At 35.6% G+C, this 18344-nt stretch overlaps 2 protein-coding genes across 30 annotated transcripts in view; both read right to left on the minus strand.

The window, feature by feature from the left end:
• LOC147839576 (uncharacterized) overlaps positions 1 to 18344 on the minus strand; it is an 846284-nt gene that overhangs the window by 98089 nt on the left and 729851 nt on the right. The gene's annotated exons all lie outside the window — the stretch shown is intronic.
• phactr4a (phosphatase and actin regulator 4a) overlaps positions 1 to 18344 on the minus strand; it is an 87349-nt gene that overhangs the window by 19490 nt on the left and 49515 nt on the right. For 14 of the 29 annotated variants that reach the window (XR_015516111.1, XR_015516110.1, XR_015516106.1 and 11 more), the window contains 4 exons: positions 15394 to 15558; positions 15121 to 15201; positions 12532 to 13422; positions 7082 to 7660 (listed from right to left, as the gene is read on the minus strand). Coding sequence is in view for 16 of the 29 variants with exons in the window: in XM_087294854.1 (XP_087150980.1) it covers positions 7082 to 7660; positions 12532 to 13422; positions 15121 to 15201; positions 15394 to 15558 (1716 nt within the window). In the remaining 13 variants the exon portion in view is untranslated. The remainder of the gene's footprint in view (positions 1 to 7081; positions 7661 to 12531; positions 13423 to 15120; positions 15202 to 15393; positions 15559 to 18344) is intronic. The other 15 variants (XR_015516113.1, XR_015516108.1, XR_015516112.1 and 12 more) reach the window with 3 other exon arrangements.

The raw sequence follows: 18344 nt of genomic DNA on the forward strand, positions 1-18344 counted from the left end.
TTAAATAGATATCACCTTGTTATATTTAATTCGTATTATGGCATGTGTGTTGTTAAAGGTTAACGCACGTTCGAATGTTCAAAACTCAATTCGGAAACAGTGGTGCATGCTAACATGGTGCTTTTTTTCTCTGAATAATATAGAATTGATAATAAACATAATCAGCTATAATAGGCCTATGTTTATCGGGCTCCTTTCCAGACAAACTTGAATTGAATCATTGCCCGACTGTTAGTGCGCACAGTTGTGTCACAGTTATGGCAATATTATATTTGACAAAGTTTATTTTAGTTTATTCTAGTTAATGTGTTAGTCGATTGAATCAATAGTTTAATTTGTCCACTCGCGCTTTCTTTCTTTTTCTCGTCGGCAGTCACTTCAGGACAGGTTGAAAAAAATTAAACAGAGGACAAGGATGAGAGAGAAAACTTTATTATGAAAGGTTTTGAGAAAATAGCCATTAATTGCAGGCATGTACGATGGATGACTATAATGTTTATATTTTTAGGCTATAGTTTATAACCGATTGTGTAAAATATTGAATGACATTACAGCTGCAGGTGCTATCGATTTACTAACAAATTAAATACTCCTATAATGTAGTTAAAGCTTAGAGCAATATCAAGATTTTATTCTTATTTTGCCGCCTGTAAAATAATTTTAATAAGCACTCAAGCACATTTGCCGGGTGCTGGAAATTTTTGAAAATGTTTTCATTTTAATGTAGGCTATAGCTTATTTTCCAGCTTTGAAAGTGCTTAGATTTTGGATAAAGGGCTTGGAAAATTAATTGTGTCGCTATGATAATTCATCTTTATAAATAGTTATTTAATTAATAAAATAAAAAACATATTTATGCTCTGCATGAAATGAAAACTCAGCTGTGGCCTGTGCAAGTGCCTGCAGCCTGACCCACGGCGTGCGCATTTTGAACAATGGGAAAAGACCAAATGCATGGAGGTTATTGATTTTGCGCCCTGCATGCGCGCCTCGCGTTTTGCCATTGCCCGCTTTGTGAGCTCCAGAGGAAAAGCATGTTACCTCAGTGGCGTCTTTCATTCTTCAATCAAATGAAAGCAGAGGCGGGGTTTCCTTTGAAGTGACAAAGTGTGTTGTCAAGATACGGTGAACTTTTTAATAACGGGGTAGAGACTTGTGGTCGCTCTTTTAAGTCATCCAAAGTTGTATGACTTTACAAATCTTGAATTTCATAATATTATTTTAAAAATTAAATTATGACAACATTGACAGCAACACTAGCGCACAATAGACTAGCTGATTCAGTTGTTACCAATAGTGACATACAAAAGAGCACCGTGCTCCTTTTTTTCTTGTCAATATAAAATGCATTGCGGAGCGCCTCACGTCTCTGGAATGAAAAAGCGCGTTCGTTGTGATCGGCCTCTATGAGCAACACATATTTGTTAACTCGCAGAACAGTAACACGTGCAAACACACGTGCTTACAGATGTATTTTGCCAAAGAAGCAAAATGAAAGAAGGATATTCTGGCCAAAGTTTGACACAGGAGTTGACACAGGAGTTGACGAACCAGCGCTGATGCTGGTCGTCTGTGCTGCCTGGAGCCGCGTCATAAACTTCGGTATATTGATGATTTAGTGCAGACTAACCAACAAACCAATTTTTTTTTTCCATTTGGAAAATAACAGTTATTATTAGTTCTTATATACATTTTTAAATAGCCTACATAGCCTAATCTACAAATCAAACAAAGCCAAATATTTTAGGATAACTTCGCACCAAACTGATGCTTTCATTTTACAGCTTATAAAACATGTATGCAAATTAATACAGTATCACATGTAAATAACAAAATTGTTATATCCTTAGCCAATATTTAACAAAAAGTATAGGTTCAAAGCCTTATGGTTCATTGTCATTATCTTTCAGCGCGCGCGCACATGAACCGCAAGTAAGAAAGAGGAAATAGGCTAATAAATCATAATTCAGACATAATCTTTAAACTAATGACTTCTATTAAAAATGTTGACAGGTTTTGTAATATTATAACAGCGGAGCATTAATTGAATGCATTTTTTCCGTAAAGCAATCTATTTGAGCTAGCCTAATATTTTTTAAATGACGGAAGAAAAAAAAAACACGATTGGACAAAAAGTCTATGCCGATTCTTAAAAAGCATTCAGTCAATGTTTTCGTTTTGTAATCTTAATTTGTCATTTAAGTAAAAAGGTTTAGAGCAGGATTTATTTTATTATTTTTGTTAGTTTCAGTTTTTCTGTGCTGCTAAAAAACACTGCAGGTGCTGAAGATGCTCCTTCTGTATGCTGTTCGCATGTTAAAATAACCTAAATCAGTATTTTAAAATGCAATATTTAATGTGTCAGAGAAAATAGGCACGTCAATTTTTTTTTATGAAATAATATTTTGATATTAATCTGTTAACGGTTAATATCGCTTAACGAGCGGTTGTTGGTTGGCAAAATAAATCGAAATCAGCATTCCTAGTTTGGCATAAATTGTATCTCAATTTGATCTATTATTTGACGGTCAGTTGCCCTATCTACAAAAGAAACAAGAAGTGCTTCAACACAAGGTGCTGCATCGCCACAACACCAAGATTATGCGCCAAGATTATGGCATGTAAAATGTTCTCTTTATTAAACATTTATTTTTGAAATGTTACTAAAATGGTTTATAGCTAACTGAAATGTTCAGTTCTTGATATAACATATGGATGTTATGTAATGTAAGTCAGTAATTGTAATGCAGCATCATAATGAACAAATATGCGCTAGTCATTGGCTTATATTAATAAGGAGCTCAAAAATGGTCACGTCCGTAACGCAAAATTGTAGTTGTTTAAAGCAAAGACCTGAGATGAGTTGGCGATCATAATTAGTATGGACATATTTTGGCTTTGTATACAAACTTTTATTTTATTTGTTATAATATTTATTCCACAATATAAACATTTTCATTAAATCGTTACGGACGTGACACGTGACCGAAGCTGCGTGATGTCTTAAATATGTAGCTCATAAATCAAAAGGGCAGTAATGTTATAAAAATGTAAGGGTAATTATTTATACTACAGACTCCAATCCTTCTGCAGAATGATTACTGTTAACATAAAGCATGGAAAAGGTGAGTCTTTAATCCCTTTTTCTAAAGCACGAAATGTGGTTGGATTATAATGAAATTTACCATTGGCACAATCCTCATATTTCATTGATAAACAAACCAATTTCCTTAAAAATTCAACAAGAGCACATCATTACAATAAAATATAGACCTTAATGAGCAAATTTAAATAGGTTTTGTTATTTTGGTCAAAAGTTTATTTTTTCATGATAAGGTTGACATTTTCATGGAATTGCTCGTTACCATAATGGCACCTGTAAGTTCATGTTCTTTGAATCCATCTTTTTTACACCAGATAACACTTTTATTATTGCAATGATAATAATATACAATTATAATATATACATAATATTATGCTGCAGCCTATTAAAACATATAACCTACATAACAGCTTAATGTACAAAGTGGCATTACATTAGACATTATTGCTTACATAAAAAAAAAAAGAAAAACAAAAGTCATCAAATAAAATAAATCAATATTAAAGATTTTCTTTTTTATTATCAAGAAAAAAACAACAACAAAAGTACTGGTGGACTATTATATTAACTAAAAAAAGCAACAGTTCACCAGATTTTCTACAGCTTAACAAGTTTACGGATACGTGAAACTAAGATGTAAAGAAATTTAAGGACATTAAATAAATAACATCAATGTAATAAACTGAACAGTTAAAAATCAAAATCATTAAACCCCATTTGATTTATTTATTTTTTTTTCATTTTTTATATATTTCCCAAATAATGTTTAACATAGCAAAAAAAATAATAATAATAATAAAAAAATTACATATATATATATATATATATATATATATATATATATATATATATATATATATATACATATATATATATATATGTATATGTATATATATATATATATATATATATATATATATATATATATATATATATATATATATATATATATATATATATATATATATATATATATATATATATTATAGAGGAAGTCTTATTTATTTTATTTAGGCTAGAATAAAAGCAGTTTTTAATTTTAAAAAAAAAACATTTTAAGGTGGAAATTATTAGCCTCTTTAAGCTATTTTTCCGACAGTCTAATTAACCTAGTTAAGCCTTTAAATGTCACTTTAAGCTGTAAAAAAGTGTCTTAAAAATATATAGTCAAATATTATTTACTGTCATCATGACAAAGATAAAATAAATCAGTTATTAGAACTATTATTTTTAGAAATGTGCTGAAAAATATTATCTCCGTTAAACAGAAATGGGGGAAAAAATAAATGGGGGGGAGGGGGGGGTAATAATTCAGGGGGTAATTCAGGGTAGTTAAAATAATAATTCAGGGTAGTTAAAATAGCAAAAAATAATGAAAAAAACTTAATACTTACGATTATTCAAATTATTAAATACTTAATACTTAAAAATGTATAATGTATTATTCTAGGGTTACTTATTAATTTCTAATTTCTTATTAATTATTTTATATATATTTTAATTTTATATATATTAACTAGACTATATATATATATATATATATATATATATATATATATATATATATATATATATATATATATATATATATATATATATATATATATATATATATATATATATATATATATATATATATATATATATATATATATATATATATATATATATATATATATATATATATATATATATATATATATATATATATAGTGAAAAATGTTGGAAACTGGTAGCCATTGACTTTCATAGCATATTTTATTTTCAACTATGAATCTCAATGGGTACTGGTTTCCAGCATTCTCTAAAATATCTTACTTTGTGTTCAACAGAAACAGAAACTCAAATATGGACCCACTTGTGGGTGAATAAACGGAGTTAATTTTTATTTAAGGGTGAACTCTCTCTTCAATGTAAAAGGAAACGACTTAATCTAGAAAAAAAAAATAATTGTAAAAACATTGTATAGCTTAGCAGTTCACGCTGCCCAATATATTCAACAATGTTAACAAATTTAAAATTAAATGTAAAATGTTAGCAATATGCTTTATTTTAAAAGTAATCATGTATATAAGGCCTAAGTAAGCATAGTTTTCAAGTAGAATGGCATGATGCAAAAAGTCCAAAGCAAAACATGCAGGTCTTTGTCATGAAAATGAGGCTTGTGTCAGTAGCAAAATGAAGCTCAGTTGATTGAAAATGAATTAAACATGAATCAGGAGTCTAAACAATACAACGCAGGGAACAATACAGTCAGTCAGGTGGAACATGGAAAACCACCTACAGAAAGTTCATCCATGTGGAAACTGATGTTTAAGTCAGGGACACGTATACTATATATGGTGATAGTTCAGATGCAGATTCTGAAATAATGCATGACTGAACAGAACAGACTAGTGGCCAAGTTTGTAAAACATTTTTCAGAGATAGAGAGAGAGGGGGGAAAAATAAATAAATAACATACCAAGATTATATTATTGTTTTTTAACTTAATAAATAATAAAGGGTCACACTGTATGAATGTATAGGATTTCATGAGTCAATGTCAGTTAATGCATCTACTAACATGAACTAATAATGAACAATAACTGAATCATTTACTAATGATTTACTAATAAAAATATTGTTCATGTTAGTACATACATCAACAAACTAATTGAACATTATTGTGTTTTCATTTAAATAATATTTTGGATATTTTTAAACAGGTGATCTTTTTAATAAAAAAATCAATAACAACTCTATACAAGTGACCTTGTTTTTTTTTTTATATATAATTACAACATAATATGTGGAAGCACTTATGAGAGCACATTCACTCTAGTAGCACTCACTCACATACTCAAAATACAGAAAAAAACATTCTTGAAAAATTAAACTGTGTCTGAATTATTTTATTTAATTATTAAACTACAATGGAAACATCCATATGGATTTCCAGTATGCGAATTATTTTATTTAATTATTAAACTACAATGGAAACATCCATATGGATTTCCAGTATGCGCATTCTAAAAAGTCATTTGATTTTGTTATAAGAGATCATGTGATGTGATTTGTGTTTGAACGGACAAATCAGCAGGCTGAAGACATTGTAAAACATCTGAAATGTTGTTTTAGTCATTCTAAAATACCTTCAGTTTCAGTATTGTTGTTAATATATTTATTAAATACTTCCACAACTGTTAAGAGCATTTATGCTCCACGTATCATGCCTTCAAAAGCCACCACGCGTTCATTGCGTGTCGACATTTGTCTTCTGAGGCACAGGTCACTTATTAAATAAAAATAAAAAAAGATTCACACTGCTTCTACCACCGCAAATTCAGTTTTTACTTTTGATATTTGGCACCGGTTAATCAGGAAGAGACGATTTTGTTGGATGGAAATGCTGCTTTATTCAAACGTGTTTAAGCAATATTCCAGTTTTGCACATAAAGTCAATTAGTTTTTTGGATGAAAGCATAGCTATTCGCAGGTATGATCAATCTTGTTTGTGGTTAAATTTAGATTGATAGCTGAGCCCTACTAAATTAATATTTATTCTAAAAATATATAGTGCAGCCCCATTTTTTCCCAATGAACATTCAGTCATTCATTTTCTCTTCGACCTGGGCTTGCCATAGCGGAATGAACCGCCATCTTATCCAGCATATTTTTTATGCAGCAGATGCCTTTCCAGCTGCAACCCATCACTGGAAAACCCCCATATCTACTCATTCAAACACATACACTATAGACAATTTAGCTCACCCAATTAACCTACAGTGTATCACATGTCTTTGGACTAGTGGGAGAAACTCTTAGAAGCACGGGGAGAACCCCAATAAACATAAAAAACTAAACATTTTACATACTTTCATTACCCTGCACCACTGTCTACTCCAGCTAAAGTCTATCACAAAAGCAGCATAAAGTTCCACATACTAGCAGGTGCAGCTTTGAAGCTTAAAAGCAACAGGACAAAAAATGACTCACCTTGCAGTGCTGTGTTGCTGCTGTGATGGACTGGTTTGGGAGGGGGCATTGGCGGCTGTTTAAGGGGAACAGGGGCTGCAGGGGTGGGGTGTTTGGGGACAGTGGGTGGGGTGGAGTGAGGTAGAACAGCAGGTGGGTTTGAGTGTGCAGGGGCAGCTGGCGTTGTCACGTGAGCAGGAACAGTAGGTGGTGTCATGTGGGCAGGAACAGTGGGTAGGGTCTTGTGGGTGGAAACAGTGGCTGGGGTTGTGTGGGCGGGAACAGTTGGCGGCACCTCACGGTCACCTGCTATTAAGGAAGGAATGAGAATAGTGCGCGAGGAGTCGTCTACATTCAAAGACACAGTCCTAGGTGGAGGCTTAGCAATGGGTGGAGCAGAGGATGAGGATGATGAAGAAGATGAGGATGATGATGATGACAAAGAGGAAAATGAGGGTGGGACTGGAGCAGGCTCAGCGGAGGAAGGAGCAGCAATCACCCTTTTGGGAGGGAGAATGGCCTGTTTAGGGGGTGGCTGTGACTCTTTAGTGGAAGTACTTGCAGGTTTGGGCTCAGGAACAAACTGCACACCCACTGATCCTAAGAGTGAGCACAAGACACATGCACAAACACACATAAGCACAAATGAAACACACAAGTGCACAGTATAGTCACAATGACAAGCAAGAGTCAATGGAAAAGCTTAGGGAAGCATGTGAATGGAGCAGCAATGAGGTGCAGAAGCGCTCTAAAGACCACATGAATTCACAAATGTGATGAGTCCTTTACTTTGCATTAAAGACATTTTTTGAAAACTCTGAATCATTTTTTTTAAACTTTTAAATGCCTTTAAAGATGCTTTAGGCAGAATCATTAAGTTAGAGCTGTTTCATGGGGTCTTTAACATCACTGTTGCTAGCAAAACATTTTGTACATAGTAAGCAGCTACAGATCTACTATCATTCTTCAAGTATACTTCTGCCCTGTTCAACTTGAGCCTGATGTGAAATGTAATGTAGGTAGCCAAAGAATTTTACAGTGTGAAAATTCCACAAGTATGATTTATGATCTTATGATTATTATTGAATTAACTGAATTTTACATTTAGGAACGTCATTATACCTTTTTAACTGTACATGATACCCGATTTAAGAGTGACCTGGACACATGCAAGCAAAATACAAATTTTGGATCAAACGTGACTGTTTGCTTGAGACGTCTACTCCAGTGCTGTCCTGCCCTTTTTCTAATGGGTCACTTCCTAGCAGAGTTTGCATCCAACACAGCTGACTATGTGTTTCACAACATCCTAAAGACCTTGCTTAGATGGTTCATGTGTTTAATTAGTTTTAAAGTCCCCATGAACCAGAAGCTGCGACCATTATTTTTTTCGCATTAGGACACAGTTCCTAGAAAAACGCAATATTAAATGACACAACAGTGGGCGTGGCTTGTTTTTCTACTGCGAGCGGAATTAATAAGGTGAAGTAGGTATTTCATTCAGTTAGATGGAGAAAAGGGTTTGGGGAGAGTCCTTAAATCTAACAGACGACTCCTCCTCACCATTTCAGTTTGTTGTCAAAACTGACAGTTGGAGCAGCCGGATTAAATATGTTAGCCATGCCCATTTGATATAGATGTAAGTAATCTGACAAATTAACGGAAAAATACAGGAAGTGCTATTACAGATTTTAGTTAAAGATTAGAAAGACACTTTTTTTATTCCTAATGACATGCACAGATGAATTGTCCACCACAACAAAATCATATGGTTAGTTTTGATTTCTTGGGGACTTTAAAGCTGAACTTAACTGGATGATTAGAGTGATTGGATGGTTTAAGCTTTTTTAATTAGTTTCAAAACTAAACTCTGCTGGAATAGGATTCAAACAAGGTCTATACTAAATATGTCTGAGTGAAAGAGTCAAATCAACTGTTTACATGGAATTACTGTTGATGCCTCGTTGTCTTGCACCACATCCAATGTATTACATTGCCATGCCGACTATAAATGTTCACATCGGGTTTTTTTTTTTTGTGTAGCGCTGCTTTCAGCTGCTTTCTTTTATTGTTCATATTCTGTACAGGGTATACTCTTTTATTTACTATAGATACACTTTGATTATGTTGTATTTTGAATGTTTACAAAATCCTTAGAGCAACATGACATAACTAACTTTATAAAAAACTTTTATTAAAAAAAAGAAAAAAAAAGAAAAAACATATTATTCCAGGGTAGCCCTATATTCTTTCTAATGGCCCTTTCTACTGAGTGGTATTGTACGGTACGGTACGGTACGCTTTTATGGTCGATTCCACTGTCAAAAGGTTCCAAAAAGCGAACAGTACCCTCCCACTTTTTGGGTACCCTTTTGAAAGGGTACATAGCATGACAAAAGGGTAACAAAAGGCGCAGACACGCAGCTGAAGGCTTTTGGTTTACAGAAATATATCACCAACTCATGCACAAGCAGGAGAATAAAAACAAAGGAACCATCATTTTTAAATACACAGCCGAGACATTACGCCGTAATCATATATACATATAATAAAGAGCCATGGTTCTGTTGTTGTTTTTCGAGGCCATCTAAAAGCAAGAGCGGTCTCACTTTCTTCAGAGAGCTAGCGATCGCTCGTGTGCATGTCTATATTTGAAATAACAGACTTCTTGGGCTGATGATAATAACGTGCATGTGATTATTAAAGTGCTTCTGACATGCGATCCGATTCTGAAACTGACAAACGCGAGAGTGAAGCACGAAAAAACTAAGAAGAAGCTGGAAAAAAAAACAAAGGAGCAAATGATTCTTTCAGCAACCTAAAACATGAACAAACTGCCATGTTTAACTATTATAATCATCCTTTTGAACTATTATGAACTCGGAATGACAGAAAATACTTTCTAACAAGAGGTTACATGTGCTGGTGAAGATTAAAGATACAGATGAGAGGTTTGCACTAACTGTGGACTATATATTGTGTGTTGTTTTCGCACCCAAATAAGGACTAAATGTATGCTGTGTGTAGTTTGTCTGTAATTGGTAACATATCTGAGACTGTACGGGTCTGTATATGTTCATATATGGTGCATTTATTTATTTATTTTATATAACTCCAGATGTTACCGTAGGCTATTTCGCATCATTGGTCTGCAGTTATAATCAAATCATGTTCATAGAAAGGTTAGTAGTGAACATTTAAAGTATTTATGTGTATAAAGCATCTGTTTTGTGAGAAGTGCATCTCATACGGTATGTGAACGACCCCTACAGCTTTAGTTTGTCATTTCCTCAAGCACCATTAGCCGCGTTTCAACTATCGCGCCTAAATCAAATGAGCCAGGGCGAGCCAAGGCCAGTCGCGTTTCCACTGTCAGTTCTGGGGCCTAATCAGGCCAAAGCGGGGCTTTCTTGGGGCCAGAGGCTGGCCTTTTTCGGCCCGCCGAATACCTTGGGCCAAAGAGGGCCAGCTGGGGCTTTGGGGTGGAGTGAAAGGAGAGGCAGAGTGCGGACAGTTTTTCGATCGCACACGAGTACATGGACCAAAAAAATAAATAAATAAGGGAAACATTTAGCCTTACAGGCAGGGGTCTTTTTGCTTATGATCGCCCTTATGTTTCCCTTTTAAATGTAAGGCTGTTGCATAAAATAATAAAGTTTTCATTTATAAGCAGGGCTTTACATTAACATGGGTTAGACAGACACCTCCACTAGCCACTTTGGCTGGTTAAAAATAAATTTTTAAATTGTAATTTTCCTAAAAGCAGGGTCGACGATATAAGGATGACCCAATATGCGTGCAAAAGTGGTCTTAGAATCGAGAAGTAAAAAATTTATCACGTGAGCAGAAGAAAGCAAATGAATACCGAATAAGAAGATGATGATCACTCGCGCTAACAGCTGATGTGATGCGCGCGACTTCTTAAAATGCGTGCGCGCGCTCCCGAATCGTGAAGCAACCGTGTCTGGAACAGGTTCTGAAAACGCAACTGCCATCAGTTCTCTTTCAAATAAACTAGACAAAAAGTGATGAACATGCCTCCACAGTCCTGAAGCTTTTAAGAGCTCAAAATGTGTCTTTTTATAAGCAGCACCGGTTGCTTTCACTTTGAACAGATTATTAAATTGCCTAAAGTTAACCGTGTGCATGTGATCATCCTTTTATTATCACACACAGTATGTTTCACCTGCTTTCATTTGCTTACGGTTTTATTTGCTTTCATTTTTGTTAAAATGGTTTAATTACCTTTTTTTACAATTTGCTTTAATGGGAGATGAACTCTCCATTTAAGTGCAGTTAACTGGTGATCCGGGAGATGTTTAGCCACGACAGATTACCGTGTTTATTTTTGATACAAGACAATAGTTATTTTTTAAAAAGTCTATTGCTTTTCTTTCTTTTTAACGAAATGTTTTGTTAAATAAATGAAGTTCATCATGAAGCATTTTTGGGGTGAGTCAAAGCAGAAACTAGGCGACCTTTTTTTCTGTCTTCGTTAGTGTCAAGACCACTCGATTTGGATGCCAACAGTCAGTTGTTAAGTAAATGAATATGATGAATGAGAACAAACAGGTATGTGTGTATAGACATACAATGTACTGCTGTACATTAACGTGTCATTTGTTTGTTTCGGTTGTCTTTATTTGAATTGTTTCATGATGATGTGATGGTGTGCTTTATCTGCCTGATTCCCGCTGAAGTGTGTGGGTTGTGTGACGTTTGATTCGGGGGACGTTGTGGGGGCGGGGATTGCGTGACGCACTGCGAGCTACTAGCCCGACAGTGGAAACGCGACATGATTTCAGCCTGACTGCTTAACCTCCTGGGCGATTGGCCTGGCGCGATAAAAGCCCTGGCTCGCAATGGCCCGACAGTGGAAATGCGGCTATTGGTACCCCTTTGGTAGTGGAAACGCAAGCCTGATAAAGCCGCACCATACCATACCAATCAGTGGAAACGGGCCATAATAGGGGATGTACTAAATGTTCAGTCATTGAAAATTATTGGCTGAAAATGGTATTTTGGGTTTTCAGCTAAAAGTAAAAAATGAAAAAAAAACATGAGCTTTGTGGGCATGATAGTATTTGATTGTACTACGCATGCTCACCAGAAAAGAAAAGTCAGCTAAAAACCTTTTGCTACTGCTTGTAATAGTGCCACTGCACATGACAATGCTGGTTAAATGACACCTCTAGACTCTTGACTCTAAAACTTTACTTTTTACTTTACTTTTTATTGACTTGACCTCAATTTAAGGAACTGACTTAAAAGACTTTCAAAATTAATTTATATTATTTATTAAAATAATAAATAATTACAACAAAACGGTTTTTATTTGGTTTTCAGCCAAGTGCATCCAGATTTTTTGGTTTCTGCCCAGCCCTACTTTGTAAGTTTCCTGGGTCTAAACTAATATTAATGTAGTCCATAGTAATCCTCAAAGTGTTTTATGAAGTGAATGGATGTTTTACCTTTTCGTGTTCTTGTTTCTTCCTCTCCAGATGTGTATCGTAGCAGTGTGCTGCTCTGGAGGGCCTCTGACACCGGCCGGACCTTCAGTCCATTATCAGATATGCTCTTTGAAAGAACAGGCCTCATGTCCATTTCTGACTGCGGCCGTGTTAATTTCCCATCAGATACTTGTTTTGCAGGTTCTGGTCTCCTGACATCCCTTCTTCCTTTTTCCTCGCGTCTATCGCGTTCCTCTCTTTTATCTCTCTCTTCCCTCCTTTCGATTTGTTCTTTTCGCTCTCGATCATCTACTCTCTCTGGTTCATCCCGCCTTTCGTGTTCTTCTTTTCTGTCTCGTGGCTGTTTCCTGTCCCTGTTGTCTCTCCAGTCTTTCTCCTCCCGCTTTTCTCTGTCATTCCTCCTTTCCTTCTCACGATCATCTCTTCCTTGCCAGTTTTCTTTATCTGGCCTCTTGTCATGTTTGTCTCGGTCATCTCTGCGTTCTCCCCTTACATCTCTGTCATCCTTTCTGTCCCGTCGTTCCTTTTCCCGATTCGCTTTCTCTTCTCTTTCCTCTCGCCGGTATCGTCCATCCTCCTGTCCTGGTCTATCTAATGGTAATGATCCTGTTCGTTTCTCATAATCTGACTCCAGGCGGCTACGTCGGTCTGGTTCAGTTGGAATCCGCGTTTGAGCATCAACATCTAGGGGTTGTCGGTTGCGACTAACATCAGAGGGCACTCGGCTGCGGCGTTCCGCTTCAGGTGCACAGCTATTCCTCTGATCTTCTCCCTGTGGCCGTGAAGACGGAGCCTTGACTTCAGACCCTGAATCAGATTTGCGGTCACCAGGCACTGGACCAGTGTGGCCATTCTTTACTGGAGGAGCTTTGTGATTAACATCATTGCTCTCTGAAACAGATATGGGTAATGGAGTATGAGACTCAAGACAATAGAACACAGAAATGGATACCACAAGAGGTACATTTACTGAAACAACTGAACAATGAAGTAATGAAGACTTGTGAGATACATTGCTCACATTTTGTAATGACTGGATATTTTTGACAGTGGTGGAACGAGCGGAAACAAATTATGCTTAAGTAAATGTATCATTGCGTGCAAAAAAGTATTTCGCATCATCATACTGTAGGCATCTTTGCATGTAACAATTCTTGGACACATTTAATACTTCCACTCTGGCCATGTTTCCTGCATTTAAAAAGCATCTGTGTATTCAAGTCGGTGATTAAGACCCCATCCCAATTTTATTTTTGTACTCCTACCCCTTCCCCTTGGCCCTTGAAACAGAGTATGAAGGGAAAGGGCTTCAATTTGCACCCCTAAGAAATGAGACACCACTCCAACAACTGCACACGTCATTATATGTCATCGCGAGCTCTTGCTTCATATGAGATGGCTACTGCTGTAGTTATTCCAGTTGTTTTTTTTTGGCATTTATTTTCAGGACATCACTGAAGGCAACAGTATCATGCTATCATGACGATATAATGAGGCAATAAGTTCATAACAGTACTGTGCATTTACACCCTGGCCAAATTCATCTATGTAAGCACAAGAAAACAGCATTAGTGTTATACCAAACACTGTAAAAAGCTCATTCCCAGTCAGTATTTTTTTGAAAGGGTATTCGAGTGTCATCGACTGTCAGAATGTTATGGGACTACTAGACTATAAAAGTTATTATTAGGGATTATAGATAGCAAAATTTAGCAATTTTTATTTTAGCGTAGATCCTTGATGAACTGTCCGACGTGCACATAATGCAAATCTTTCATTCAGGCTAACAAACAAATGATGAAAAGAAACATATTAAAACAATTCAATTCAAATATAATGTATGGTTTTCCAAATAACCCTAAACGATATCCAACTCTAAATTAGGAATCGGACGATAACCATTTTTCAAACTATACCGCTGTTTGGAAAAGTCAAGGTTTTAAAACCGCCAAGATATTCTGACTACTGTTCCTAAAGTATGTGTAAAAAAAAAAATAGATATATATATATTATTTTTTTTTTACATTTTAATTAATTAATTTTTTTAGGACAACAGTATCTTCAGCAGAAAATATATCCAAATATGCCATTTTAAATTGTAAAGAAATCTGTGTTGTTGAAACAAAAAAAAAAAAAAAAGAGAGCAGTCAATAAATAATTTGAAGTATTTGGCCTGACATGTTTACTGCTCCAAAATACTATAAATATTTTAAAAATGTATTATTTTCAGAGGAATAAAGTTATTGTTTTTAATCAGATTTTTAAAAATATATATATTTTACAGCAGTGAGCACAATACCATGATACTGTGAAAATTTTTATTAAAGGTTATCATACCGTCAGAATCTTATACTGTTCCATGCCTGCTCTATATACAGTACTAAAAATGTACTCAACTAACTTTGTAAAGTTCTCAGAAACAGTAGTACGCTGTGGTGCAGTAATAAGTATTTGTACTTTATTCCACTGACTATAGACAATCAAAAAAAAAAAAAAAACTATTTATGTATACATTTTTGAAAATTCTTAATTTATATGCAATTTACTCCCTTCAGCGTAACATGCACTCTGCCATGCAGGTGGACATACCATTCTCTGGGATGTCCTTCAGTAACCCTCTCTCTATCAGCTCCTCCCTGGGCTTCCTCACCGACATCTTTCTTTCCAAGACTAATCATTTAAAAAGAGAGCAGAGACAATTCATCTCTCAAACCACTGGCTTTGCAAATTAAATATGAAGCAATCAAATATAATATGAAAATTATTTATTATGTAATGCTGACATTACATTAGAGATTACATTGATCAAAGTGGATTATTAGTCCAAAAAAAAAAAAAAAAAAAACCTTAACAAGCAAGCACCTTCTGATGTTTCCTTAAATTTGTCACTGGTTTTCTTCTTCCTCCACTTCCAGGGTTTGAAGATCTTGCCCAGGCTGGGGAACTTGCCCTTGCTCTTTGCGGAAGGGTTTCCAGCTCCTGGATTTGCTCCATCACTCTCTGGCATACTATGATCGACTTCATCATCTGAGGAGGAGAAGAATGAAAAAAGTTGGTTCCAGACCAATAGGGGTCTCATTTTCACATTTTATTGCACATAACTGCATCACAGATTATTAGATTTTTTAATTATGCATGACTGCTTAACAGAGCAGCAAGAAACAGCAGAACATGCGGAACACTTGATGAGGAACTACAAATGAAAACTTGTCACTGACAGGCGGCATCTTTTCAGACATAGTATCTCAGCGATTCTCCTTAGCCATAGTTATGACAGAGCAATAAACAACTGGGTTGGGAGCTTGGTCTGTTCTGGGCAAGCTATGCTGACTTTCACCTTGATATTTTAGCGCGGATGTTTACCTGACCGGTGAGCCATCTGACAAAAAAGTGCCCTTCTGAATTAAATCAGCAGGATGCCATACTTTTACTGCAGTTCGGCAGTTTCACTTTAACTCACAAACTTTTCATTCATGTCCCATGACAAACTGGGGTATTAGACGCAAATAAGGAGTAAGGACTGGTGAGAGTGTTATGGAAAGTAATAACGCATGCCAAATAAAATAAAAAATAAAAAAAACTTCTGCATATCGCAATGTGTGTGTCTGTGTGTGTGTGCAGTCCTTTACTGACAGCCGCATGTGTGGATCTTATCGGAAAATATGTAAAAAAAAAAAAAAAAAAAAAAGTCCTACATGACGGCAATAGTTTGATTGCTGTTTACTTCAATGATTACACTAATAAATGCATACTCCACATGTCTTAATTCCATTTCTGTTTAGTTCAGTTATGACTTTAGCCAAATTAAGGTGATCAAAAATCGCTGTTTGGTGCTTATCTAGGCCTACAGTTCAAAATTCATGTTTAACTGAATAAACAGTAAGTAAATACAAGTACATCTTCATTCATTCATTCATTTTCTTGTCGGCTTATTCCCTTATTTGATCCTGGGTCGCCACAGTGGAAGGAACCGCCAACTTATCCAGCAAGTTTTTACGCAGCGGATGCCCTTCCAGCTACAACCCATCTCTGGGAAACATCCACACACACATTCACACAAACACTTATTCAATACGAACAATTTAGCCTACCCAATTCACCTGTACCGCATGTCTTTGAACTGTGGGGGAAACCGGAGCACCCGAAGGAAACCCACGCGAACGCAGGGAGAACATGCAAACTCTGCACAGAAACGCCAACTCAGCCGAGGTTCGAACCAGCGACCTAGTGACCTTCTTGCTGCGAGGCAACAGCACTACCTACTGCGCCACTGCTTCGCCCTACAAGTTTTTACAATTTATTTTCATAACCAATTATTATACTAGAATAGTTTCTCAAACAGTTTGTGATGCATTTTGGACACAATAGATGAGCCCCTGGTCTAAAGTGGCACCTGACTTGAGAAACCCATTCTCAAAGACTTATTATTTGGGTAGCACACATATTCTGAATGCCTTCGGCAGAATTCAAAGGAGCCATTTTAATCTAGATTAATTCCAAGATTACAGTGAGATTAATCTAGATAAAAAATGCATCTATGCCCAATATTGGCATTTCTGTGTGGAGTTTGCATGTTCTCCCCGTGTTTGTGTGGGTTTCCTTCGGGTGTTCCGGTTTCCCCCACAATCCAAAGACGTGGTATAGGGTAAATTGGGTAAGCTAAATTATCCGTAGTATATGTGTGTGAATGAGTGTCTATGGATGTTTCCCAGTGATGGGTTGCAGCTGGAAGGGCATGCGCTGCGTAAAACATATGCTGGATAAGTTGGCGGTTCACTCCACTGTGTTGACAGCAGAATAATAAAAGGACTATATATATATTATATATGTTAGGGCTGCTCGATTATGGGAAAAATCATAATCATAATTATTTTGGTCATAATTGCAATCATGATTTTTCAAAACTATTATCAATCGAAGTTAAAATCATTTGGTTTTTCATAATGGTTAAAAGCCAATATCGAAATCGGATTTTCGATCAATTGTCTGTATGTATGTATTTGAAAGGGATATGAGTGTTTGGATTGGTATCTGACTGAAATGTGTATTTCCCATGTATACCTGCTGGCTGCATGACTATCTCTCATATGTCCGCGCCTCATTAGCCGCTCACTCAGCGCAGGTGCATTACGGCAACTTTGATCAGTTTGTTGGTGTGTTACTATGGTGGTTATGAGCCACTGCATTCTATTCTGTCCCATCACAGTTTAACTTTGTTAATTTATCCAGAGATTACAGTGGCTATTTCACAGTTAATGCTGCAAATTTGTATGCTTCAGGTTTTATCATTTTAAAGATTCGTGTCAAGTCACAGCAGAAACTCAACACTCTTGTCTGCATTTCTCTCAGCTTACAAATGCTTTATATAAATGTTTTCGTACAGCAAAACATATAGGCTCGATGCATGCAACACACCATTAAAATAACCCTGTGTATTAAAATAAAGGTTTCAGTTGTTAGTATTAACAGTATGTTAATCTTCAAAGGGACTTCCTATGCTGAAATCCTTTTTATGAAAGATTGTGTGGCAACAGTGTATGAATATAGCCAGCCTCTAATGTTAAAATTATTAGTATTTATATAAACTTCATAAAAACAGTCTGAGAAACACTTTGATTGACATTCTCTCTTTGTACATGTCATTAGCCCGCCTATTAGTTTAGAGATCCCTGAGTGAGAAGAATCAGTCTAAACCCTAAGCTAAAGCTATAACAAGGGCACTGTATGCTTATATTGCTAAATATATGCAGCCTTACGCTTATGATTTTATTTATTTTTATATATTTTTAAGTTATTTGTTCTTAGATACAATT

This window comes from Danio rerio, chromosome 19, assembly GCF_052040795.2.
Source record: "Danio rerio strain M-AB ecotype USA chromosome 19, GRCz13ab, whole genome shotgun sequence".
In the NCBI taxonomy this organism is placed as follows: Eukaryota; Metazoa; Chordata; class Actinopteri; order Cypriniformes; family Danionidae; genus Danio; species Danio rerio.